A 27,882-nucleotide genomic window follows, 5' to 3' on the forward strand; every position below is an offset into this window, starting at 1 on the left:
TGGGGAGACAGAGGGAGAGTTTGCCAGCACACACCAGAGCGCTATATATGTATAGGGACAACCTTACAATAAGTGTCTATCCCTTATAGCTGCTTATATCTGTTATTTTGCCAAATAAGTGCCCCCCTCTCTTTTTTACCCTGTTTCTGTAGTGCAGGATGCAGGGGAGATTCTGGGAGCCTTCCTACCAGCGGAGCTGTGTGGGAAAAATGGCGCTGTGTGCTGAGGAGATAGGCCCCGCCCCCTTCACGGCGGGCTCTTCTCCCGCTTTTTTCTGGAAAACTGGCAGGGGTTAAATACATCCATATAGCCCAGGAGCTATATGTGATGTATTTTTTGCCAAATAAGGTAAATTCATTGCTTCCCAGGGCGCCCCCCCCCCCAGCGCCCTGCACCCTCAGTGACCGAAGTGTGAAGTGTGCTGAGAGCAATGGCGCACAGCTGCAGTGCTGAGCGCTACCTTATGAAGACAGGAAAGTCTTCTGCCGCCGATTTATGGACCTCTTCTTGCTTCAGCATCTGTAAGGGGGCCGGCGGCGCGGCTCCGGGACCCATCCATGGCTGGGCCTGTGATCGTCCCTCTGGAGCTAATGTCCAGTAGCCAAGAAGCCCAATCCACTCTGCACGCAGGTGAGTTCGCTTCTTCTCCCCTTAGTCCCACGCTGCAGTGAGCCTGTTGCCAGCAGGACTCACTGAAAATAAAAAAACCTAAGTATACTTTTACTTCTAAGCAGCTCAGGAGAGCCACCTAGATTGCACCCTTCTCGGCCGGGCACAAAGATCTAACTGAGGCTTGGAGGAGGGTCATAGGGGGAGGAGCCAGTGCACACCACCTAGGTCCAAAAGCTTTTACTTTTTGTGCCGTCTCCTGCGGAGCCGCTATTCCCCATGGTCCTGACGGAGTCCCCAGCATCCACTTAGGACGTTAGAGAAATGAGAAAAAAATTTGAAAAACTCATGTCGACCTTTTGCCCTGTACACCCAATGACTATGTCGACCTAATGTATATCAACCTTCAGTGGTCGACCTAACTACTGTCGACCTACGTTGTGTCGACTCAATGACCGTATCCCCTGTAAACATAGAATTTTTTGCTGTTTGTTGTGTGGTTTATTTGTAAAACTTGGTAAAGTGCAGGGATAGCCACTCTCCCTGGGGAGCACGGCTGCTGACTACATGTAACTATATATGTAATTATGTATGTAATATGGGGACCACTACTGTGCGCTCTGCTGCCCCCACTAATCTGACACTGACAGCGCCTGCAGCAATGGATTCATGTAATATTATTTATTTTATTAATGTTCCCCATGGTGCAGCCCTGCTGCTGCTAACACATGACATGAGAACATATGACATGACATGACATGTACAGTACATGTATGAGACATGGCAGTACTAGCCCGCAGGTGGGTGGCTCCCTGGGACATCCCCGGCTGCCCGGGCTTTATGCGCCGTTTGGAATGAGCGGCAACTGCAGCACGGTGTCACCGGGCATGCAGAGAGCCGGCAGCTGGCTGTGGCGAGGCCGCTAGCGCCCGGGCCCTCTCGGTGTGTTGCAGCGGGACATGCAGGCGCAGCTGGCTGAGTTTGACGAAGGTAGTCCCGGGCCCTCATGTAAGCGAGCTCCCAGCCCGCCAGCAGAGCAGGCCGCGTCCTCCTGGCTCCGACGCACCCTCCAGAGTCTGCGGGCCAGCCCGAGCCTGAGGCTGGTGTTCCGGGAGCCGGCGCCGGTGTCCGTGCTGGCCGTGCAGCGGTACCTCGGGGAGGAGACCCGGGCACCCTATTACTACGACATCACCCTGTGGGATGGGATGGAGCGGGACACCTGGATGCTGTCCCCGGAGCTCAGCCACCTGGTGCACAGTAACCGGCTACACTGCGGCTCCCGGGCCGCCCTCACCCGCTGCTCCTACCGCTACCAGGAGAAGAGGCTGGCCAGCGGCCTGGTGTGCGTGGAGGAGCTGCAGCTGGTTGCGGACGGGACCGGGGAGGACCACAGTCAGGATTCCCCGGGCCCTGAGCTGCCCCTCTGCGGGGACAGGAAGCACTATCTGCCCCTATGGAATAACGATGACCCGTACGGCGAGATATGGGCTCAGAGAACCCCGGCGGAAGACGTCAGTGTGGATGGTAAGAGTGAGACTGAGTATAGCTCACACCAGCTGTTTTACATACAGTAGCAAGTTTGGCTACTTTTGTACAGTATGAAAGTTTTCTTGACGACCATGGGTACACATTTGTTGGGGCTGATTCAATTAGCCATGAGGGGTGGTACGTGACACTGCTGTGGTGTGGAAAACTGGCACTGGTACCGTCTCACAGCCCGTCTCTCACCCTTCACCCGGCCAGCCGAATTACCGATTCGTACAGATGTTCTCGCTGCCCTATGGGATAGTGAACACTTTTGTGCGAGATCCCGCTGATTCAGCAGATCGAATATATTCACCAGCAATTGAATCCTCCAGCTGTGTCTCTGTACTGTACATGTAGGCGCAGTGTAATGACGATAGCTTTCTGTTGTAGGTACACCAAGCTTGTGCAGATGGTAATCACTTCTTCATGTCCACAACATGTTTCATCCTAGGGGGACTTTATTAAGGGTCCCATGAGAGTGATTAAACTCTAAACCAGGCATTTCCAGCACACTAAAGGATGGGCACACACTGGCCAATATATCGGTCGTTCTATTGAACGGCCGATATATGGCCGTTCCGTTGGCCAGTGTTTACGAGCGATATGTCTGTGAATGCCGTTGTTCATAGGAATATTGCGTCAGCCCTGCAGCACAGCGACGGCCGATATATCTAACGATATATTGGCGCATTGTGCTGTCTGTAGGGGGAAGCGGTCAACCGACCACCCGTAAACATGCTGCAGACGTGGGCGGTGATTGACAGCATAACTGGGCGGGCGCATGTAAATGCCTGCCCAGTTCGTGATGGCACACTCCTCTTTTAATCACTCTGGGGATGTGCCCACCACTCCCAGAGATACAGGGCTGCCCCCAAGCTCTCCGTGCCCTGTGACCGGATGCCATGTTCATGCCGACAGTATCTTTTCACCTGCCGCCCAGTTACGCCGCCCCCCCCCTTTAGTGGGGAAGTATTCTTAGCTGTGTAGCATATTATTAATAGGGGGCACTGAAAGGATTTGACCTTATTTTCTTTAACCCTCGATGTGATGGCCTCACAGACGTCTGGAGTGTAAACCCTTACGCTATCAGTTACATGCACAAACACAAGCAGTAAAAGTTCACACTGTTTTATTGAATGTTTAACATTGGTATAAAAAGAGAACACATAAGGGTGTAACTGATAAGTGTAACAGGGCTCATTGGCTTAGGGGTGGTGCCCTAGTGGGGTACGTAGGGGTGGTTAATACTTGACATAACATAATTGGATATAGCAGTTGCTAGGCAGATGTTATATACGTTGCATCAGACGGAACTTAACAAAGGATCTTTTAGTAACACACAGAAGTAGAAAAAGCAGGTTTCATCTAGTATAGAGCTGACCTTGGATGCCAGACCCACACAAGCCTGGTATCTGTATGAGAGACAAAGGCATCTAACACAGGGCAGCATGCATCCAATGCAAACACATAAGAGTTCAAAAAGCATGTTTTAACCCTTCACTAGGGAAATAGAAATATTCACTTTTACACTGTAACTATTATAAGGAAATTGATCATATAAAGAGTAATATCTACAAAGCACAGAGGAGCTAACCCTTCAATCCCCTCTTAGAATCATGATTAATATATGACATGATTCTTGAGTGAGGCTCCTTTCTTGTTCCTCCAGTTCTTGAGCTATTGGACATAATCGTCGGGTCCCTTACTATCAGAGGAGGTGACAGGACTGGTGGTTATATCATAGTACATCAGGGCCTTATCAATGCCTTTGGAGGTAAGTTTCTTTCCACAGGGAATTATACAATAAACTATAATGCCTACAAGAATTAAAGTTACAAGTATGAATATGCTTATTTGCACAATACCCTGGTGGGAAGGTTTTTAAATTTCTCCCTGTGGTGGTGTTAGATGTATAACAAGTGTAGTTTCCAGGATATATAGTTATGGTGCTTCCTGGGTTGGGATTTTTTGACAATATGGGATATTCCCTTTTCCACATTTCGCACTGACTGCCATTTGTTTTGGTGTCATTAAAAAGGCTGAAAAAAAAACAATTTTCTTGTTCTAGGGGTATATTAAGGGGCACTGCACCTAGGTGGGGCCTAGATTTGCCACAGACATAACAGTTGCTTTTATTGTGTTTGTTAGCACTATACTTCATCCATTCCAACCAAAATTAATGTCAGAGAAACCAGTTTCAATAGCTAGGGTGTCTTCAAAGGTAGGGTTAGTAATAGCCACCATATCTTTAAAAGTGGCAATATGGGGCTTTAAAGGTTTGTTTTGGGGAGCAATTTTAGGCTGGTATTTTGGGTTTTTGTACATGTCCCACAAATAAAACATTTGTCTTGCACTATAGTACCATTCGTCAGTAACACAAATATATACTGTCTCAGACATTCCTGATTTCCTTTTCTGCTGTATGAAATGTTTGTTGTCAGCAAGTTTAGGGAACATGAAATAATCAAGGATGTATGTGGCTACGTGTGTATTGGAGGAATTGTACCACAAGGTGGGGACCCCATCTGTTTGTGTGATGTCGACTTCACATATTGTGAGGTGAATGAGGGCCAGTAGGGCTATCGAGATAGTCCCCAGGATAAAGATAGGGGACAGGTTCCTCATCTTCTTCTGTTCTTCTTTCTTCGCTAGGTGGGAGGTCAGGGCTGTCTGCCCCGGTTCGTACCTCACTGGAATCACTTGCTTCCCTCTCTAGGTCTGGTCTAGGAACCTTTTTTTACTCGGGATGCATGGGTCCAGGTAGGACTTTCCTCTGTCAGGACTGCTGTTCGGGTAACTGCTACGACCTCTGTCTCTGGACCATAGGTGAAGTCTCCTGGGCTCTTGTTCCTGGGGAGCACCTTCACCACGACTCTGTCTCCGACTTTAAAGGGGTGTGTAGGTTCCTGTGGATTCAAAAGGGTTTTTACAAACAACCTCATGTTCAATTTCATTCAGTTTTGTTATCAGGGACCTGACATACTCTTCTCTGATGAGTTCTAGATCTCCTTCCTGTATTACTAGTGGTTTCTTAGCCCAGGGTGTAGGAAAAGGGTCTACCCATTAGTATTTCAAAGGGTGAGTAACCTAGAGTTTTCTGTGGGGTATTCAAGATGCTGGTGTTTAGCTTTATTAGGGTTGTTCCTGAGGCAAGTGATGCATCTGCTAACATACTGGTCCACAAGTGATTTGGCATTAGTAACATAAAAATCATTGGTTAGTAGGAGGAGTGTTGTGGCTTCACCACGGTGACCAACACCACGGCACTGGGCAACGAGCAAAGGGGCACTGAACTGGGGTATACAGGGTTTCCCCTCTTTGCAGATTAATCCTGATTTAGGATTTTTTCTGCAGAATTGGGTAAGTCCAGTCGGAGAGATCAGCATTAGTCGCAGCAGCTTGAAGCTGAGTGAGCAGATGGACGCTGTAAAGGGAGGGACATGCTCCAGTGAGTGCAATGAGTTCTGCAGCTTGCGCGGACTGATAAGGTATTGGTAGGGTTTCCAACACAGTATCAGGGAGGGTGACAATGGCATAGCCAGCCTGGTATGTATTGTCATTGGGCCTACTACATGAGCCGTCAACAAAAACTACGTCTGCGCCTGGTATGGGAACGGGAGACATGTCAAGTCTGGGAGAAGTTTCAGCTTCAATAGAAGCAGCACAGTCATGTAGGTCGGGTGGTTCATCCTCGGGACCTTTCAAGCCTAAAAGGGCATTGAGAATGGGTGCAGGGCCAGAAGAACTAGCAGTGTACTTGATGGTAAGGGTAGGGTTACTCAAAAGGAGTACTTCATATCCACTAAGGCGTTGTGCTGACATGTGCTGTGTGTAAGCCTTTAAGTATTGCCAGGACATCATGTGTGGTGTGGAGTACTGTGATGTGGCCTAAAGTGAGGGTAGTGGCCACTTCTGCAACCATTGCACAGGCTGCCAAAGCCCTGAGGCAGGCAGGCACACCTTGCACAGACACTGGCATGACTTTGGGAAAAAAATGCCACGGGGCGCAACTTCCCTCCATGAAACTGTGTGAGCACCCCCGCCATGGTTTTACAATTGTCCCTTGCATATAGATGGAAAGGTAGTACATAATTGGGGAGGCCAAGTGCCGGACTTTTCATCAACATACATTTTAAACTTTCATATGCAGTTAACATTTCTTGTGACCATTGTACAGTTTTAGGTTTGTCCTTCAGTGTGGCTTGTCTCAAAATGTTATCACAATAAGAGCAATCAGATATCCACTGTCTGCAGTAATTTACCATACCCAGGAAGGACAGTAGTTCCCTCTGGGTAGTTGGGGTGACCAGGCCCAATACAGACTGTATGCGTTGTGGACTGACTTTCCTCTCTCCCTGAGTGAGCACAAAACCTAAGTAATCAACATGCTTTTTACACCATTGCATTTTTATTTTGGACACCTTGTGTCCACATTCACAAAGCCAGTTTAGTAATGAAACACCATCCTCTCGGCAGGCCTCCTCAGTTTTACTACAGAGCAGCAGATCATCTGCATACTGTAGCAGGACTGAACCATGGTGAGGTTGCCAGGGCCTCAATGTGGCCTGGAGACAACAGGTGCGTCAATAATCTGCACCAGGTAAGTTGTTTACCCTCAAAAGAAAAGGCAAAAGTAATTGTGTCTGTGAATCTACAGGTATGCTGAAAAAAAAAAAGGCATTCTTCAAATCAATTACAGAGAACGCAGCATCTGCAGGGATTGCAGAAATGAGTGAGTTTACATCTAGAACAATTGGTGCAATTGGGACAATTAACTGATTGATCGCTCTGAGATCCTGTACAAATCTTATACTACCATCAGCTTTGGCAACAGGGTTCACAGGAGTACAGTATGGTGATACAATATGTCTGAGAATACCCTGTTGTAAGAATTGCTGTATCATGGGGCGGAGACCTTCTATCTTTTCTGGTGAGAGGGGATACTGCATAAGTCAGAACACAAAACACTGGTTGTTGCATCGCTGTCCACTAAAAAGGGAATTTTACTTCCATTTATAATAAGTGGCAGCAGAGGTGAATCTTTACTATGACGGGAGAGTTGAATAAAGGCTGGGATACCCTCCTCCGGGCCCCGTCAGTGCGCGGGGTCTTTGGAATGTTCCCTGACTGCGGGGTTGGTTCTGTCTGTCAAAGCGTCTGGGGTTCTGATAGTTATGAGTGGGCGCAGGTTTCTGTTTACAAGCTACAGCGACAGGCAAAAAGCACAGGCTTTAAAGACTTCCTTTCTTGTGTATAGCTGCGTCCTTTGCAAGCTTTGCGCAAATAAGATATACAGCCATCGAGGGTAATAGTGGGCTTGGGACAGTGTTTTACTATTATCTAAACTCTGGGTTATTGATGCGTTAGGGATAGAGCTAGTGGACGCACCCTCCAGCAGGCACCCTCCAGCAGTGAAGTTGGAGGCGATCCCATTTAGTGTGAAAGGGTTACTGCTGCCAAGAGATTTGTGTCTCTGAGCGCAGGATACATTGGAATGCAAGGGGGGGAGGCGAGAGGGATTTTCAAAGATTTACAGTTCTCTGCAGTTTCGCTTCTGTGCTAAACTGACATTTTTTCTTAAATCTCCATATAGAAAAGGTAATTACTGCCTTCCCGTAGGAATGGGTCCTGTCCTGCTTTCTCTGTCCATCCCGCTAAATTATCCACCCATGGGTTAACTAAATAATACTCTGAGGTAGAGTTACGGGCAACATACATCTTGCATGTCTCACCAGGGAGGGGCGGGGGATATGCAGTTTTTTACTCTGACTAGAGCCCATTGTCAGACAGTAATATAAATCAACAATACAACTTTTAAAAGAAAATTATCTAAAATATACAACACTCTACTTATACATGCATCAGCTTAACCAGTTAATTAGTCATTGACAATATCACAATATTATCTGTATAATGAGAACATGAAATCTTTTGACGGGTACGCTTACCTTCGTACAAGATGTCAGAAAAATACAGCGTTTTAGACAGGAAGCAAGAAAAGTGTTTGAGCATAGATATCTGGCAGACGAAAACTTACCAGCCGTCTGGACCAAATATAAGAACTTATCTCACTACAACATACAAAAATATATAGGCGATCAAATCGGGGTATTCTCTACGTTACGTATAGACTCCCAGGTCTATTTTTAAGTATCCCAGATACTGACGTCTTTGGAGAATTGCGCTTGGACCTCGGGTCCTTTCTCAGACGTATCTTTAAGTCCCAGACATTAAAGATTCTATGGTATCCCTGATACCTGTTTTATGCTTTACATAAAACTTCGTAATATTAAGTCCCGGACTTAAATATTACCTTGTCACGTGTTCCCGGAACACTGACACGGATTCAGCTTCAGTGTATGACCGCAATCCTGCATGACAAAGACAGACAATAAATTCTCTATCCTTACCACCCAGGGACGATCACTGAATCCCGGACATAACCCCCAGCTGAAAGGATTTGACCTTATTTTCTTTAACCCTCGATGTGATGGCCTCACAGACGTCTGGAGTGTAAACCCTTACGCTATCAGTTACATGCACAAACACAAGCAGTAAAAGTTCACACTGTTTTATTGAATGTTTAACATTGGTATAAAAAGAGAACACATAAGGGTGTAACTGATAAGTGTAACAGGGCTCATTGGCTTAGGGGTGGTGCCCTAGTGGGGTACGTAGGGGTGGTTAATACTTGACATAACATAATTGGATATAGCAGTTGCTAGGCAGATGTTATATACGTTGCATCAGACGGAACTTAACAAAGGATCTTTTAGTAACACACAGAAGTAGAAAAAGCAGGTTTCATCTAGTATAGAGCTGACCTTGGATGCCAGACCCACACAAGCCTGGTATCTGTATGAGAGACAAAGGCATCTAACACAGGGCAGCATGCATCCAATGCAAACACATAAGAGTTCAAAAAGCATGTTTTAACCCTTCACTAGGGAAATAGAAATATTCACTTTTACACTGTAACTATTATAAGGAAATTGATCATATAAAGAGTAATATCTACAAAGCACAGAGGAGCTAACCCTTCAGGCACCGAAGTGTAGCATTTTACTACCTCGGATGCCCTTTCAAAGCCCCACAAGACCATCCCACATGTCTCATCAAAGAACCTCAGGCCACCCCACATGCCTTATTCCCTTCCCTTCCCCACATGCCCCATCAATGTCCCTCAAGTCACTGAGTAGAGTATGATGATACTGGGTGGGCTCTCACTCTGTCCAGACAAAGACTTGGGAGCATGTGCTGAGGCCTCTCCACCATGTCCTAGTGGTCTTCCACACAGAGGGCCAGGCAGGGAGGAGGCCTCCTCCTGCAGCAGCAGGATGGTGCTGCTCCTGGCTCAAGGGCTCTGCCTCTCCTCTGCCCTGGTCTAGCCTCCACAGGCAGCAGCTTCCCAGCCATGACTCCTCGATGCCCCAGTAGTGGAGCATGTCTAGGAAGGAGAGGGCACACCTCTCTCGCAGCAGCTTCCCAGCCCTGCATCAATTCTAATTGTGGACAGAGGGGTGTGTGCTCAGCACATCATCCAGAGCAGTGAGGTAGCACGATCACCAAGAGGTTGGGGAGCCGCCAGCAAGCTAAGGTCAGCAGGCCACTGGGGAACATCCATAAGAACAGGATGCATTTTTGCATATTTTGTAATGCATTTGTTTATTAATTCCAAAACCTAGAAAGTAATAGTTGAAATCCAATATGGTGTTGATTGATAATGCAGGCAGTGATTGAATGGTAAGGACACCAAAAGTATATTACAACATAATGCATTTTTACATTTTAGAATCGGACAGGGCGCAGCACCCCCCTAAAACCGCTTAGCGGGAATTCTATACTTTTGTCCAGCAATGCACGCTCTGTTTATTCTCTATGCAACGTACAGTATATACTCATCATCCACATCGCGCACTGACCCTTAAAAGAGGGGAAGATTCTCTGTTATCGTAGGATCGGTATGTAATATCATCTACAAGGATGCCGAATGTTAGTATCGGCATCCCGAGGGCTAGAATGCCAGCAGGGGTGGGGGGGTCGGGAGGGGGGGGGGGGCGTGCCTGTTAAAGCAAAGTAGGGCATATCTGATTTTGGCTGTCGGACCCCTGGAGCAGGAAAGTGCTGGGTGGCATGTAAAGAAGTAGATTGGATCACCTGTGAAATTAGGGAGAACATTTTCTACTTTTCTCTGACGTCCTAAGTGGATGCTGGGGACTCCGTCAGGACCATGGGGATTAGCGGCTCCGCAGGAGACAGGGCACAAAACTAAAGCTTTAGGATCAGGTGGTGTGTACTGGCTCCTCCCCCTATGACCCTCCTCCAAGCCTCAGTTAGGTTTTTGTGCCCGTCCGAGCAGGGTGCAATCTAGGTGGCTCTCTTAAGGAGCTGCTTAGAAAAAGTTTTTAGGTTTATTAGGAATGGATGGCTTTGTTTATGGAATTACGTGATAATGTCAGCACAGGCGTCTCAGACACCGTCAGGGGCTGTAAAACGCCCTTTACCTCAGTCGGTCGACACAGACCCAGACACGGACACTGAATCTAGTGTCGACGGTGAAGAAACAAACGTATTTTCAAGTAGAGCCACACGTTATATGATCACGGCAATGAAGGAGGCTTTGCATATCTCTGATACTGCAAGTAGCACAAAAAGGGGTATTATGTGGGGGGTGAAAAAACTACCTGTAGTTTTTCCTGAATCAGAGGAATTGAATGATGTATGTGATGAAGCGTGGGTTAACCCAGATAGAAAAGTGCTAATTTCAAAAAAAAGTTATTGGCATTATACCCTTTCCCGCCAGAGGTTAGGGCGCGCTGGGAAACACCCCCTAGGGTGGATAAGGCGCTCACACGCTTATCAAAACAAGTGGCGTTACCGTCTCCTGATACGGCCGCCCTCAAGGATCCAGCTGATAGGAGGCTGGAAACTACCCTAAAGAGTATATACACACATACTGGTGTTATACTGCGACCAGCCATCGCCTCAGCCTGGATGTGCAGTGCTGGGGTGGTCTGGTCGGATTCCCTGACTGAAAATATTGATACCCTGGATAGGGACAGTATTTTATTGACTATAGAGCAATTAAAGGATGCTTTTCTTTATATGCGAGATGCTCAGAGGGATATTTGCACTCTGGCATCGAGAGTAAGTGCGATGTCCATATCTGCCAGAAGAAGTTTATGGACGCGACAGTGGTCAGGTGATGCGGATTCCAAACGACATATGGAAGTATTGCCGTATAAAGGGGAAGAATTATTTGGCGTAGGTCTATCGGATCTGGTGGCCACGGCAACTGCCGGAAAATCCACCTTTTTACCTCAGACCCCCTCCCAACAGAAAAAGACACCGTCTTTTCAGCCGCAGTCCTTTCGGTCCTATAAGAACAAGAGGGCAAAAGGACAGTCATATCTGCCTCGGGGCAGAGGAAGGGGTAAGAGAGGGCAGCAAGCAGCCCCTGCCCAGGAACAGAAGCCCTCCCAGGGTTCTGCAAAGCCCTCAGCATAACGCTGGGGCTGTACAAGCGGACTCAGGAGCGGTGGGGGGTCGACTCAGAAATTTCAGCGCACAGTGGGCTTGCTCACAGGTGGACCCTTGGATCCTGCAGGTAGTATCTCAGGGTTACAGGTTGGAATTCGAGAAGTCTCCCCCTCGCCGGTTCCTAAAGTCTGCTTTGCCAACGTCTCCCTCAGACAGGGCGACGGTATTGGAAGCCATTCACAAGCTGTTTTCTCAGCAGGTGATAGTCAAGGTACCCCTCCTACAACAGGGAAAGGGGTATTACTCCACGCTATTTGTGGTACCGAAGCCGGACGGCTCGGTAAGACCTATTCTAAATCTGAAATCTTTGAACCTGTACATACAAAAATTCAAGTTCAAGATGGAATCACTCAGAGCAGTGATAGCGAATCTGGAAGAAGGGGACTTTATGGTGTCCCTGGACATAAAGGATGCTTACCTGCATGTCCCAATTTGCCCTTCACATCAAGGGTACCTCAGGTTCGTGGTGCAAAACTGTCATTATCAGTTTCAGACGCTGCCGTTTGGATTGTCCACGGCACCTCGGGTCTTTACCAAGGTAATGGCCGAAATGATGATTCTTCTGCGAAGAAGAGGCGTATTAATTATCCCTTACTTGGACGATCTCCTGATAAGGGCAAGGTCCAGAGAACAGCTGGAAGACGGAGTAGCACTAACCCAAGTAGTGCTGCAACAACACGGGTGGATTCTGAATTTTCCAAAATCTCAGTTGACCCCGACAACACGTCTGCTGTTCCTGGGAATGATTCTGGACACGGTTCAGAAAAAGGTGTTTCTTCCGGAGGAGAAAGCCAAGGAGTTATCCGAACTTGTCAGGAACCTCCTAAAACCAGGAAAAGTGTCTGTGCATCAGTGCACAAGAGTCCTGGGAAAGATGGTGGCTTCTTACGAAGCAATTCCATTCGGCAGATTCCACGCACGAACTTTTCAGTGGGATCTGCTGGACAAATGGTCCGGATCGCATCTGCAGATGCATCAGCGGATAACCTTATCGCCACGGACAAGGGTGTCTCTTCTGTGGTGGTTGCAGAGTGCTCATCTGTTAGAGGGCCGCAGATTCGGCATACAGGACTGGGTCCTGGTGACCACGGATGCCAGTCTGAGAGGCTGAGGAGCGGTCACACAGGGAAGAAACTTCCAGGGAGTATGGTCAAGCCTGGAGATGTCTCTTCATATAAATATACTGGAGCTAAGAGCAATTTACAATGCTCTAAGCCTGGCAAAACCCCTGCTTCAGGGTCAGCCGGTGTTGATCCAGTCGGACAACATCACGGCAGTCGCCCACGTAAACAGACAGGGCGGCACAAGAAGCAGGAGAGCAATGGCAGAAGCTGCAAGGATCCTTCGCTGGGCGGAAGATCATGTGATAGCACTGTCAGCAGTGTTCATTCCGGGAGTAGACAACTGGGAAGCAGACTTCCTCAGCAGACACGATCTACACCCGGGAGAGTGGGGACTTCATCCAGAAGTCTTCCACATGATTGTGAACCGTTGGGAAAAACCAAAGGTGGATATGATGGCGTCTCGCCTCAACAAAAAACTGGACAGGTATTGCGCCAGGTCAAGAGACCCTCAGGCAATAGCTGTGGACGCTCTGGTAACACCGTGGGTGTACCAGTCAGTGTATGTGTTTCCTCCTCTGCCTCTCATACCCAAAGTACTGAGAATTATACGGCAAAGGGGAGTAAGAACGATACTCGTGGCTCCGGATTGGCCAAGAAGAACTTGGTACCCGGAACTTCAGGAGATGCTCACGGAAAATCCGTGGCCTCTACCTCTAAGACGGGACCTGATTCAGCAGGGACCGTGTCTATTCCAAGACTTACCGCGGCTGCGTTTGACGGCATGGCGGTTGAACGCCGAATTCTAAAGGAAAAAGGCATTCCAGAAGAGGTCATTCCTACACTGGTTAAAGCCAGGAAGGAGGTGACTGCACAACATTATCACCACATTTGGAGAAAATATGTTGCGTGGTGTGAGGCCAGGAAGGCCCCCACGGAGGAATTTCAACTGGGTCGATTCCTACATTTCCTGCAAACAGGATTGTCTATGGGCCTCAAATTGGGGTCCATTAAGGTTCAAATTTCGGCCCTATCGATTTTCTTCCAGAAAGAATTGGCTTCAGTTCCTGAAGTCCAGACTTTTGTAAAAGGAGTACTACATATACAGCCCCCGGTTGTGCCCCCAGTGGCTCCGTGGGACCTGAATGTAGTTTTGGATTTTCTCAAATCCCATTGGTTTGAGCCACTCAAATCGGTGGATTTGAAATATCTTACATGGAAAGTAACCATGCTACTGGCCCTGGCTTCAGCCAGGAGAGTATCAGAATTGGCGGCTTTATCGTATAAGAGCCCATATCTGATTTTCCATTCGGACAGGGCAGAACTGCGGACGCGTCCTCAGTTTCTGCCTAAGGTGGTGTCAGCGTTTCACCTGAACCAGCCTATTGTGGTGCCTGCGGCTACTAGCGATTTGGAAGATTCCAAGTTGCTGGACGTTGTCAGGGCATTGAAAATATACATTTCAAGGACGGCTGGAGTCAGAAAATCTGACTCGCTGTTTATACTGTATGCACCCAACAAGCTGGGTGCTCCTGCTTCTAAGCAGACGATTGCTCGTTGGATTTGTAGCACAATTCAACTTGCACATTCTGTGGCAGGCCTGCCACAGCCTAAATCTGTCAAGGCCCATTCCACAAGGAAGGTGGGCTCATCCTGGGCGGCTGCCCGAGGGGTCTCGGCATTACAACTCTGCCGAGCAGCTACGTGGTCGGGGGAGAACACGTTTGTAAAATTCTACAAATTTGATACCCTGGCTAAAGAGGACCTGGAGTTCTCTCATTCGGTGCTGCAGAGTCATCCGCACTCTCCCGCCCGTTTGGGAGCTTTGGTATAATCCCCATGGTCCTGACGGAGTCCCCAGCATCCACTTAGGACGTCAGAGAAAATAAGATTTTACTTACCGATAAATCTATTTCTCGTAGTCCGTAGTGGATGCTGGGCGCCCATCCCAAGTGCGGATTGTCTGCAATACTTGTACATAGTTATTGTTACAAAAAAATCGGGTTGTTATTTGTTGTGAGCCGTCTGTTCAGAGGCTCCTACGTTTGTCATACTGTTAACTGGGTTTAGATCACAAGTTATACGGTGTGATTGGTGTGGCTGGTATGAGTCTTACCCGGGATTCAATATCCTTCCTTATTGTGTACGCTCGTCCGGGCACAGTATCCTAACTGAGGCTTGGAGGAGGGTCATAGGGGGAGGAGCCAGTACACACCACCTGATCCTAAAGCTTTAGTTTTGTGCCCTGTCTCCTGCGGAGCCGCTAATCCCCATGGTCCTGACGGAGTCCCCAGCATCCACTACGGACTACGAGAAATAGATTTATCGGTAAGTAAAATCTTTTTTTTTTTTTGTTGTCCTTATTTATCAGGGCTGCTTATTTGGAAATTAAATAAGCAATGGAAAATACAATAACTTACAATTTCAAATTGCTGCAAATTGTAGATAGTTTCCTGCCCATTAACTAATTATAATTGGTAATAGCACTATGCCCAGTTAAACAGATTCTGGAAGTCTTGAATAAAAGTACACGCCGTTTAGTCATGGTCAACTTTTTTTATATACAAGATTTAGAAGTAAACTTCCTTAGTGGCGGGTTGGCAGGTGTTTAGAAACTGATGGACAGTTTCTCCGGTTTGGGATACCAAAATAGAGTAAATACCAAAATACAGTATATACCAAGCATCAGATCTAATGTTGTTTTGCAAACCGCTGATAAAATCTGTTGGTTTTGAAGCCATAATTCAACCTCCATAACGGCAGTGAAAACTATAGGGTTTAGAAGCACTGGGTCTATTAAGACCAGGGTTCTACATCCATAGAATTAATTAAAATCACCCTATGGGGGGATATATAAAACCTTCTAAGGAGATAAAGTGGAGAAGTTGCCTATAGCAACCAATCAGATTCTAGCGATCCATTATCTAGCGCCTTCTATAAAATGACAGTCATCAGCTGACTGGTTGCTATGGACAACTTCTCCACTTTTTCTCTAGATGCTTTGATACATCTCTCCCCTAAGAACTGCAAAGTTATAGCATATGCTAACGCACTCTGTCATGATTTTAGAGATGAAGATGACATAGACGGCCATGTTTCAGCATAGTAACGTGTTCTTTTAATAAAAATATGAAAATAATCAAACGCATTGATAGGGATGATCTAGAGAACTGATATTTTAGTGTGTGTGTAAGTTGTGGTGGTGTCCTTTTATTTATGAAATGCTAATCTATATGCAGCATGGCACATTGGTGGGGATCATGATACAAATGACATGAAAGCTGGTCCTGCATTTTAGAATCTAATGGGCCCTACACACTGCGCGATCCGCCGCTGAGCTGCCCGGCGGCGGATACGGCCGATGGGCGACCCGACGGCGGGGGGGAGTGAAGTTTCTTCACTCCCCCGTCTCCCGGCTCCATAGCAGTGAAGGCAAATATGGATGAGATCGTCCATATTGGCCTGCATAAGTGACGCGACACCAGCGATAAACGAGCGTGGGTCCTCGCATCGTTCATCGCTGGTGCCTCCACACTGATAGATATGAACGGTATCTCGTTCATATCTTTCACTCATATCGCCCAGTGTGTAGGGCCTATAAGAACAGTAGGGAACATGTGATACATAAGGTAGTAGCATTATGGTAGTTCTCACCAGAGCAGCTGTACATGTCGGTCACCTGTAGAAAGCAGAGCAGCTACGTGCATAATGAGAAGTGGAAAAGCAAAGTACAGATATAGAGGTCTGCAATGGACTGGTCCTTGAAAGCACTCCTGTTGATTTAAGCTTTTTGTCAAAGTATATTATTAAATGTTTTGAATAACTTTTTCCAATAAGACAGGTGTTCTGTGCCTTGGCAAACCCCATACTTAACAGTAGAAAGTATTAAAGTGCAAAAGAGTATAATCAAACTAAAATGTTTCCTTTTGTGGTTTCTTTATCATCCACTAGGGGTCACTGGAGTACTCTTGGGATATGGACGGGCGTAGCCGAACAAAGGCACTGAATATTTAAATTTAGGACTCTCCCCCCTCCATATCCCCGAGTACCTCAGTGTACGACGTCAGTGTTTTTTCGGTGCTCACAGCACGAACATCGGCTTGTGGGAAGAGCCCACATTTGAGATTTTATTTTTCATTTTACTTTTTATTTTTACACTTCCCTTCCCCAGTTTCTTGAAAAACATGGGTCCGGGATGGTGCCGCTGCAAGGCAGCGTATGGCGTGTCGGTCCTCATAAAGAGCACCCTCACAGCCACAGGCGCTGCAAGGCAGCGCATGGCGTGTCGGTCCTCACAAAGAGCACCCTCACAGCCACAGGCAGCCACTGTCTCCTGCAAGCTGGACGGAGCTTACAGAAGAAGCCCCGTCACAGCCAGGAATAAGCAAAGAGCTGGACGGAGCTTACAGGAAGAAGCCCCGTCACAGCCAAGACGGAGCTTACAGAGAGAAGCCCCGTCACAGCCAGGATGAGAAGCTGGACGGAGCTTACAGAGAGAAGCCCCGTCACAGCCAGGATGAAAGCCCCGTCACAAGCTGGACGGAGCTTGCAGGAAGTGCGGCACAAGGTATGGTGGGGTGTCAGGGCGGTCAGCTCACGCTGCCGCCCTGCTGTGTGGGAAAGTGTAATTTTACTGTTGCCCGCCGCTGAAGCCGCCGCTGAAAGTGTCCCGCTGAACTACGCTAGAAACAGCGCAGACCGGCCGCACGTCACTCAGAGACGCCGGCCGCTCTCCCAGCGCTGATTACCCGGCACCGCTGTACGAGAGGCGCCGCCGAGACTACGTATCCGGTTTCTAACAGAGCGGCCGCACGTCACTCACAGACGCCGGCCGCTCTTCCAGTGAGGACACCGCACGCCGCTGATGCCCGGCCACTGCTGTATGAAGCGCCGCCGCTCTTCCGGACGGCTCCCCGGCGCTAGACAGCGCTCCCCTGCTCTCCCTGCACCCGCTCCCGTCCGCGGCAGGTAACATGGGGGAGACTACCTCACAAGCAGCGCAGCTGCAGGGGGGGTGAGGGGGAGTAAGGCCCATAGCAGCAGCACCATATAGCAAGGCTGCATGGGTTAAGAAATAGGCTGTTCAGTTTTTTAAACAGTAAAGGATAGGCTATCAGTGTCATAACCTATTGCATTTTTTTAACATGTTGCCTGGTATTTTCTGTTAAGGCTGCAATATAATACAAAATTCACTGCAGGCAGTGTTCATATTAATGGAAGGATAACTAAATGTATTTTACTGTATCCTAGACTGTATCATAGGCTATTAAGCCTATATTAACTGTATAATTGGCTATTAAGCCTATATTAACACTGCAGCAGGTAACCTGTACTGTAATTTTCTGTGAAAGCATGGCATGACGGCCATTTTAATCATTGCTGTTTTTCCAGCTTATAATTCCAGAACTTTCCGGCCATACACCTCTACTCCACAAGGAGGCGCAGGGGTGTTAGTGGGAATTTTTTGCTTCAGGTTTCACATAAGTTAGCCATGTAATCTGTATTTCTACATAATTCTAGAACATTCCTGCCCTATATCTCTAAGCCACCAGAGGCGCAGGGGAGTTAGTAGGAATTTGGTTCGGGTTTCATATGCCCATGTGAACTGTTTGTCACATAAAGAATACTCTGGTTTCTCTTCACATCGAATAAATCTTTCGGTTTTTTACTAAAGTTTCAGTAGAGAGAAACAACCGTGAGTTTAATATAAATATGCTGTTCAGCAATAACATATATATATATGACGCATAATAAGGTCAATAAGTCGGCCAAGTGTCTGTCTGTTGCCTATTGGGGTGTCTGTCTACATAGCGAGTAAGGCTCTAGCGCAGACTAAAAATAAATTTAAAAATACTTCGTTGGCAATTCAAATTAAAAGAGCGGTAACATCGGAGTCTCGGAAGGGACTCCGCCAGCTCTAACAAAAGACAGTCTTTCCAAACGGCCACATTCCCTTTGGGTACCAGAGTGTTTATTTCACTGGTCTTATAATTTAATGCACGATTTTATGTCAAATCTCACACCGATAGCTACGAGTGAGAAGGGTACATTAGTCCAGCACTCAGATAGTGCGGGGTTTTTGACAACATATATAATCGGTTCCAAAATGACGCAATCCGCTATTGGTAAAGGCGTTTTCTGTCAAACTTTATAAAAACCCAGGATACATTTGGGTTACTATAATCTATGTATGAAACAATGACGATCACTGTTAAAACAAGCTGCACAGTATATCTGTAAAGCTTCTGCTAACGCCGGTTACTTTCATCGTCGCTACTTAAGCGCGACAAGGCCAGAGCTCGTTTGCTCCTAAATTTGATATTCAGATATCAAGACGCAAATACTTGTAACGGCGTTTTATCCCTTTATAAGCGGTGGTATAAAACAGTCACGCCTTGTAATGACAGGACGCTACAGTCAGCAAGCCAGTGGTTTCTTGACCTCTTTTCCAATTGTGGAAGCGCGTCTTTACATGTTACATTTGCGAGATTTCCAGACTTCAACTCATGCATGTCTCAGCTAATTACAGATTAAAGGACAAAACTGCCTCTGTGGAACGGTTTGGCAGGTTGCCATTTAGTCTTTGCTGGTTTATAAACCAGGCAGTAGTACTCCAACAGAGTCAGAGTTACTCATTCCCCTCTGTTTGAGCAAAACCAAACAGCTCCGTCGCAATATCAATCAGCAAGTCACTTACTACAGTTGGAAAATGGATTTTCTGCGGTTAGTATTTGCTTATTGGAGCCACAAAATTGCATAATTGCATTTGATCTTCACAATGCGTATTTACCCATTCCGGTTTGTTCATCACAGGTTCTAGCGTTTGCAAATCGCCACAACCATTAACCATTTCAGGTCTACCGTTGCTTATCGCTTCGGGTATTTACCAAAGTGATGTTGGGATGATAGCTCATCTCACATAAGAACTCTGTCTCAACAGAGTTTCTCTATCTTAGATGATCTGCTCATAAGAACTCTGTCTCAACAAAGTTCCTCTAACTTGCGCTACTAAGGTATACTGCGGTAGCAGATCAAGTTCGAAAACGATCGCATCTAATTCCGTCTAAACGATGTCAATTCCTAGGTAAGATTATAAATACGGTAAATCAAAGACTTTTACCTACTACACCAGCAAGAACAAATGTACATCTAGTAATTAGTGCAAAACACGCACACTAGCGGTACATTGGTGTATTCACCTATTAAGAATAAAGATGTGTTTTCAATTTAGTTCGTCACCCTTCACTCGCGTTTCCCACAGAGGGACAAGGGTGCATATACTCTGGACGAGAGTCGCAGAGAGTCAGGATTTGTAGTTAAAATCAGCGACAAAGGTTCTAAAACACGACAGATTGCTGTCGATAAATGTCCTAGAACTCCGTGCATTTTACAATGCAATACATGATTCGCTTTCAGTCTCACCAGGGATATACTCTGGTTTCTCTTCAGAACGAATAAATCTTTCGCCTTTTACTAAAGATTTCCATGGAGAGGAACAACCATGAGTTTCATGTAATTTTTTGATGCCTGGCTCACGCTGGGCTTAAGCAGTCAGACAAGGCAACGGCAGTTGCATACACAACAACCAGGGAGAACCAAGAAGCCGAATGGCAATGCGGCAGGTAACTCAAATCCTCAATGGCTCAGAACACCATTATGTGGAAATGTCAAGAGATCATTCCGTGAGTGGACTTCTGTTAGACAGATGATCTCACCCGTCAGGATTTGGATCCTGAAAACTGGACATTAAATCCAGAGGTGTTTCATATGTGAGTCCACAGAAGGGGGTTACCCTCAAGTATACATGATGGCATCTCGCCACAATTACAAAAGCTCAGTATGTGTACAAAACAGATCACAAGGGCAGTGGCGGTGGAGTCTCTCACATTCATGTGGTCATTCAGCATCGTGTATCTAGCTCCACCATTTTCCGCTGCTCTCTCCGTTGCCAAAACGGATCATAAGACAGTTTGTCACAGTCATACTGGTGGTATCTCATGGGTTTCGGAGAAGTTTGCTTCTCGATTTTCCAAGGAATACTTGCTCACGATCTTGGCCCGCTCATAATACGTCCAACCTGTTACATCAGGGAACGTTCTTTTACCCATAGTTACCTATGTACCTATTATCTATGTACCGCAGCTGCGGCTGACGGGGTGAGGGTTCAGACCGCCCTCTTAAGAAATAGAGCATTACAGTATCGGTTATACCAACCATGTTACGAGCTAGTAAGCCGCTTAAGGCAGCTCATTATTACAAAATTTCGTGTGCTTACATAGGTTGTAAACCTCGGAAGTTTCCAACATCATCCTTCAACTTACCCGTATTCTGTTAAACGGGGTGGGATGGAAAACTGCGTTGATCTGCACTAAGAGTGCAGGTATCTGTGTGGTAACCTTATTTTCAAAGACGTTTGCCTCTATTTGCGTCTGTACACATCTTTCTACAAGGTGTCATCAAAGTTCAGACTCTATTCATCCCACCTACAGCGCCAGGCGACTTGAGGTTGGGTTCAGATTTCTTACAGTTTTCATATTTTGAACCCTTACAACAAATGGGAATTAAGTTTCTCACTTTGGAAAACATTTTTCTTCTAGCCTTGGCTTCGGCAAGGGTGTTGTTTTCATATTTGGGTGCCTTGTATTCCAAGCCACCGTATTTGAGTTTTCTCATGACAAAGCAGATCTTCGGACGAATTCCGCTTTCGTATTCTTCACATCAATATACCAATAGTGGTTCCTGTGTGGACAGCACATTCTAGAATTCTGAATGTGGTACACGCATTACGCGTTTATATATGTCCCGAACGTCAACAGTACGTGATATGAATACGTTGTTTGTTCTCTATGATACTGCCAACTGGGGTTAGCCAGTTTCTCAGCAGACATTATCCAGTTGGATAATAATAATGACTACAAGTCAGGCTTACTTTAAGGCTAAGTTACAATCGCCTACGCCAGTAATAGCTCATCCCACAGGTTCTGTGGGAATGTCAGACCCAGCGGGTCGTGGAGCGTCTACGACGCGGCTACATAGCCTTCATGTGCACCACGTTTGTGCACGTTTACACGTTATGAATGGTGGCGCCATCAGCATCTAGCTTTGGGCTGCCTACTGTTACAAGTATCAAACAGCTCTCCCGCCCACGAGGGAAGCTTTGGTACGTCCCAAGAGTACTCCAGTGACCCCTAGTGGATGATAAAGAAAATAGGATTTTGGTACTTACCAGGTAAATCCTTTTCTTTGAATCCATAGGGGGCACTGGACGCCCACCCAGAGCAGTTTTACCTGGGTTGTTTTAAGCTCAAGGGAGCTTAGTGAACACGTTTTACTTGGGTGGTATTAAGCTCATAGGAGCTTATGGTAACACATTTTCACCGATTGGTTCAAATTATAAAGTTCTATCGGTTATGGGTCAACCGGTTAGTTGACAGTACAGTTATAGGTCAACTTTGTTGTTGTCCGTTATGTTATAGGTATTCTCCATTGTCAACCTCTCTATATATAGTTCCTGTTCGCTCAGTAAAAAACACTGACGTCGTACACTGAGGTACTCGGGGATATGGAGGGGGGAGAGTCCTAAATTTAAATATTCAGTGCCTTTGTTCGGCTACGCCCGTCCATATCCCAAGAGTACTCCAGTGCCCCCTATGGATTCAAAGAAAAGGATTTACCTGGTAAGTACCAAAATCCTATTTTTGTTTAATGTCCAGTAGTGAGTTTGTTTTTTAGTGTAATGAGATGTGCAATGTACAGTACTACCACGTTGGTTTGTTACATCTGTAATCGCTGCCTTCACAAAAATGTAAACAAATGTATGTGCTCTTATTTTAGAATAGGAATGTGGGGACAAAGCCAAGAGATTGTGCGTGAGGAAACCTAGTAACTGGATATTGTGTGATTATCAATAGGGCTAGTCACTGCTGTGTGGTTGTGCTGCAGCTTAATCCCAGGAGACATGCTCATCTCTCTCTTAAATCGGACAGTAGTTTTCTGTCACTGCTGCTATTATAGGGTCAAATGATGATTGTTCCTTGATGTTTTATAAACATTAAACAGGAAATAATATTGCACTGTTTTGTTATAAAACGTTTATCTAAAAAAGAAATAATAGAAAACATTGTTTCCCCTTTAGAGAGATTGTTTCGTTATTTCTTTGATATGAGAAATAGTAAGTTGGATGTATGAACTTTATTCCAAATAGTGGGTAGCTGGTACCACCGTGATCCTTCCGCAATAGAGGTCTGTCTAGGGCTTCCTGTTGTACCCCATTGTACTAATTGCATCTTGTACGCTGCCTGTAGCATAGAGGACTGTGGACTGGTCACTACCGATTATAAGGTCTGCACACTCATCTCCTGAATGTTCAACTGTCTGCAGTTTTAGGTTACAAAACTGTGGTCAGTAATGTGCAGTAGATTTCTAAGATAAGAAGATGGTCTATTTTTATTTATATTCAGCTACATTTCTTTTTAATATGAAAGCATGATTTACCATTCAATGGGGGGGGGGGGGGTGTATCCAATTACCCATAGTGAATTACTGTGAGTAAGTGTATCCCCGGGGGTTATCCAGTTAGCCCCGATAAGCTGGGGATGCAGCCCTGAACCTGTGTGTTTTTGTGAGAAAATTTATTTTTTGTTATGGGCAATTTAATTGGATAGCCTGAAAAAAAAAAATATATATCGGTGAAACATCGGGAAAACTGACGTTTTTCGCAACTGATGTTTTATCATGCCTACTTGGATGGCCCCCTATTTGAGATATATTAAAAGTTCAGATGTTGTAATGATACATTAGCTGACGATTTGCTGCATATCAATGAGAAGCTGGCAGCTATAACGCCAGAATGTATAAGGAGGTACACACCTAGAGATGTGTGCTGAGCGATCTATCATAGACCGCTGAGCGAGGGGGAGGCGGCACCGGCGATAGCGATGCGCAGGCCATCGCTGGGGGCCATACACACGAGAGATCCGTGCTTATTTTCTAAGCAATCTAGTCAGATTGCTTTGATTTTAAGCACGGATCTCTCAGTGTGTACCCCCCTTATCAATCCTTACAAGTTCTACGTGGGGGAAAAGATAAATCACAGTGTCTAGAATGACAGTCTATTTATCAGCTCACAAGCAGTAACTTACCGGCCCCAGCCTAGAACCTCCTATAGGCTGGAAGAGAAAAAAAAATCGATAACTTTATTCACAATAAACATCATTTGGCAAACATAGAAAATGGCTGACATAGATAACTGCCAGTGCAGGACTCCTACATATGTTTGGTGAGGTCATATTGATATATCTATCTTTCTCTTACGTCCTAGAGGATGCTGGGGTCCACATTAGTACCATGGGGTATAGACAGGTCCACCAGGAGCCATTGGCGCTTTAAGAGTTTGAGAGTGTGGGCTGGCTCCTCCCTCTATGCCCCTCCTACCAGACTCCATTTAGAAAATGTGCCCGGAGTAGCCGGTCACAGCTAGGGGTGCTCTCCTGAGTTTTCCTGGTAAAAGTAATTTTTTAGAGTTTATTGTTTTACAGGGAGGCTGCTGGCAACAGCCTGCCTGCAGCGAGGGACTGAGGGGGGGGAGCAGTGTCCGCCCTGCGGGGTTAAGCCACTGTCTCCGCTGACTGGACACTAAGCTCCAGAGGGGTCTGATCGTTCTCCGCCACAGGGGACGGTCATCCCAGCAGCATGCCGCCACCCCCTTGCAGAGCTGTAGAATCGGTGGCGAGTGAGACACCGACCCCCTAGCAAGCGGGGGGGTCAGTGTGAAGATGGCGGCAGCAGGGTAGGAGCGCAGTATTAACTGCGCTCTGGGGATGGCTCAGCAGTTCATGGTGCGGCGCTATGAGGAGCGCCCTGAGCCAGCGCGACACCCTACACTGGTCCAGAAGCCTGTCGGGGTCCCTGGATCTCAGCCAACACTAAATCCTCAGGCTAGTATAATTTGATGAAGAGCGGGAAGACAGCGCCATTTTGGGGGTGGGACTTCTCCTCAGAGCGGACCCAGCAGCGTTCAGCGCCATTTTCCTGCCTGCACAACGCTGACAAGGAGAATCAGGTCCCTCCACAGCAACTCCAGCTATCTGCAAACGGTACCAGGGGGTTGTAGAAGGGGGGGTAGGCTGCAATACGACTATGTATTCTATTAAGGTACACAGTCAGCGCTGAAAAGGGGTCTCCCTTTGGTAAAAAAGCGCTGTGTGTGGGTTGGCTTCAATCTCTGTCTCTCTCTTGTCATTCTTGGAGGAGATGGGGAACTCTGTCTGCCCGTGTGTGTGTGTGTGTGTGTGTGTGTGTGTGTGTGGAGTGTTTGGTGGTCTCCTTTAGCTATGTCCAGGGATACTGTGTCATATGCTGCAGAGGATTTGTCCTCCCAGGATGATCCCATTCCATGTAATCAGGATAGCACTGGTTTAGCACAGATACCAGCAAGGGAGCTTGAGTAGTTTTCCTCTATCAAATCTTGGATTTCTCAGATTTCTGACAGGGTTGCAAGTAATGAATCTGCAACCCAGGTATTACAGAACTCTATGGCATTATGGCCAGATTCTGGTTCCTCGGGACGCCCCACTATATACCCCCACAAACGTGCGCTTGTGCATGTCACGCAGGATGACACAGATACCGATTCTGACACCACAGATGGTGATGGAGATGTGTTGCGGGGGTCTGCATCTCTTGCAAGGGGGGTGCAATTGATGATAGAGGCTATCAGGGATGTGTTACATATTAATGATACCACACCTGAGCAGGTTGAGGAGGCTTTTTTCACTGAAAATAAAAAAGCCTCGCTAACCTTTCCTGCGTCAATGGAATTGAATGTTATATTTGAGAAAGCATGGGAAAACCCGGAGAAAAAATTCCAGATCTCTAAACGGGTACAGGTGGCGTTTCCTTTCCCTGAGGAGGATAGGAACAAATGGGAAAACCCGCCGATTGTTGACGCATCTGTGTCCAGACTCTCAAAGAAGGTGGTTTTACCTGTTCCAGGATCTACCGCCTTAAAGGAGCCGGCTAATCGAAAAATTTCTAACACACTTAAATCAATGTACACTGCTTCAGGGGCCATATTACGTCCCACTATTGCTAGTGCATGGATTGCAAAGGCTATAGTAAAGTGGTCGGCTACCTTACTAGAGGATTTGGATACGATGGATAAGGGTGATGTTGAATTATATTTACGCAACATTCACGATTCAGCAGGTTTTATGGTAGAATCCATGAAAGACCTGGGTTCCATCGCTGTGGGTATCTCTTCCATGGCTGTTTCAGCTCGTCGGGGACTGTGGCTACGCCAGTGGTCGGCCGACGCGGAATCCAGAAAGACACTGGAGTTCCTACCCTATACAGGTCAGGCTCTCTTTGGGGAAGCTTTAGACGCGTGGATATCCATGGCTATAGCGGGTAAGTCTCCGTTTCTTCCCTCAGCTGCACCTGCTCCGAAGAAATCCTCCTCTTCTTCAGCAACACAGTCCGTTCGGCCTAACAAGCCTAGAAAGGCCAGACCGTCCAATACCTTCTGTAGGGGAGGTCGAGTTAAGTCCAAGAAACCTGCCACTGCAGGTTCCCAGGAACAAAAGCCTGCTTCAGGTATGCCAAAGTCCTCCACATGACGGTGGACCGCGCGGGCTGGAGGTGGGGCCAGTGGGAGCGAAACTCAGACAATTCAGTCACGTCTGGGTATCGTCCGGCCGGGATCCCAGGGTGATAGATATTGTATCCCAGGGATACAGGCTGGAATTTCAAAGTCTCCCTCCTCATCGTTTTTTCAAATCAGGCTTACCAGCTCTGCTGGCAGACAGCACTGTCCTACAAGAAGCTGTCCAAAAGTTGGTGGAGGCACAGGTCATTGTGCCAGTTCCTCCTCATTTGTAAACCACAGGTTACTATTCGAACCTTTTCGTGGTACCGAAACCGGATGGTTCGGTCAGGCCCATTCTGAACCTAAAATCATTGGACCCCTTTCTAAAGGAGTTCAAGTTCAAAATGGAGTCTCTCAGGGTCGTGATATCAGGTCTGGAAGTGGCGGAATTCCTGGTATCCCTGGATATCAAGGATGCGTACCTACACATTCCGATCTGGCTGCCGCATCAGGCTTATCTCCGTTTCACATTACTGGACTGTCATTTCCAGTTCCAGGCCCTGCCATTCGGCCTCTCCACAGCACCGAGGGTGTTTGCAAAGGTGATGGCAGAGATGATGGTTCTCCTCCACAAACAAGGGGTGAACATCATTCCATATCTGGACGATCTGATAAAGGCATCGTCCAAGGAGAAGCTGCTGCAGTCCATTGTTCTCTCAACCCGCCTCCTCAAGATCCACTTTTGGATTCTGAATCTTCCAAAGTCACATTTGGAACCAACCCAGAGGTTGTCCTTTCTGGCAATGATCCTAGACACAGAAGTGCAGAGGGTGTTTCTTCCGCAGGAAAAGATGTTGGTGATACAAATAATGGTTCGGGATGTCCTGAAGCCAGCCCAGGTGTCGGTTCATCAATGCATACGCCTGTTGGAAAAGATGGTGACCTCTTACGAGGCTCTCCAGTATGGGAGGTTCCACGCTCGGGCCTTCCAACTGGATCTCCTGGACAAGTGGTCAGGATCTCATCTCCACATGCACCAGAGAATATGCCTGTCGCCGAAAGCCAGGATTTCGCTCCTCTGGTGGCTACAATTACCTTGCCTTCTGGAGGGCCGCAGGTTCGGGATTCGGGAATGGGTCCTTCTAACCACGGATGCGAGCCTTCAGGGCTGGGGAGCAGTCACTCAAGGAGTAACTTTCCAAGGAAGGTGGTCAAGTCTGGAAGCCGGCCTGCCCATCAACATCCTGGAACTAAGAGCTGTCTACAACGGTCTTCTTCAGGCGGCCCATCTTCTAAGAAATCGGGCCATTCAAGTGCAGTCGGTCAATGTAACGACAGTAGCCTACATAAACCGACAAGGCGGAACGAAGAGCAGAGCTGCAATGTCAGAGGTGACGAGAATCATCCTCTGGGCAGAAAGACACGCGTTGGCGTTCTCAGCAATCTTCATTCCGGGAGTGGACAACTAGGAAGCAGACTTCCTCAGCAGACATGATCTCCATAAGGGGAGTGGGGTCTCCATCTGGAGGTGTTCAAGGAAATAACAGACCTTTGGGGGTT

General features: G+C 47.0%; 1 protein-coding gene, 1 long non-coding RNA gene, 1 other non-coding gene and 1 pseudogene across 5 annotated transcripts in view; 3 read left to right on the forward strand and 1 right to left on the reverse strand.

The window, feature by feature from the left end:
* The first annotated feature begins 1,402 nt into the window (after positions 1-1,402).
* Positions 1,403-27,882, forward strand: part of RADX (RPA1 related single stranded DNA binding protein, X-linked) — a 133,135-nt gene continuing 106,655 nt past the window's right edge. Inside the window, exons 1-2 of one of the 3 annotated variants that reach the window (XM_063937361.1) lie at positions 1,403-2,133; positions 3,806-3,910. In XM_063937361.1, the coding sequence (XP_063793431.1) occupies positions 1,569-2,133; positions 3,806-3,910 (670 nt within the window). In that variant the 5' untranslated portion in view covers positions 1,403-1,568. The remainder of the gene's footprint in view (positions 2,134-3,805; positions 3,911-27,882) is intronic. The other 2 variants (XM_063937360.1, XM_063937362.1) reach the window with 2 other exon arrangements.
* Positions 3,249-9,245, reverse strand: LOC134949030 (uncharacterized). Its single transcript, XR_010183084.1, has 2 exons — positions 8,450-9,245; positions 3,249-5,042 (listed from the first exon to the last, which is right to left on the reverse strand). It is a non-coding gene; the product is annotated as an uncharacterized LOC134949030 (long non-coding RNA).
* On the forward strand, positions 18,361-18,468 carry LOC134953819 (U5 spliceosomal RNA; annotated as a pseudogene).
* Positions 20,167-20,281, forward strand: LOC134953731 (U5 spliceosomal RNA). The gene has a single exon (XR_010185739.1). It is a non-coding gene; the product is annotated as a U5 spliceosomal RNA (small nuclear RNA).

Source organism: Pseudophryne corroboree, chromosome 8, assembly GCF_028390025.1.
Source record: "Pseudophryne corroboree isolate aPseCor3 chromosome 8, aPseCor3.hap2, whole genome shotgun sequence".
Classification (NCBI taxonomy): Eukaryota; Metazoa; Chordata; class Amphibia; order Anura; family Myobatrachidae; genus Pseudophryne; species Pseudophryne corroboree.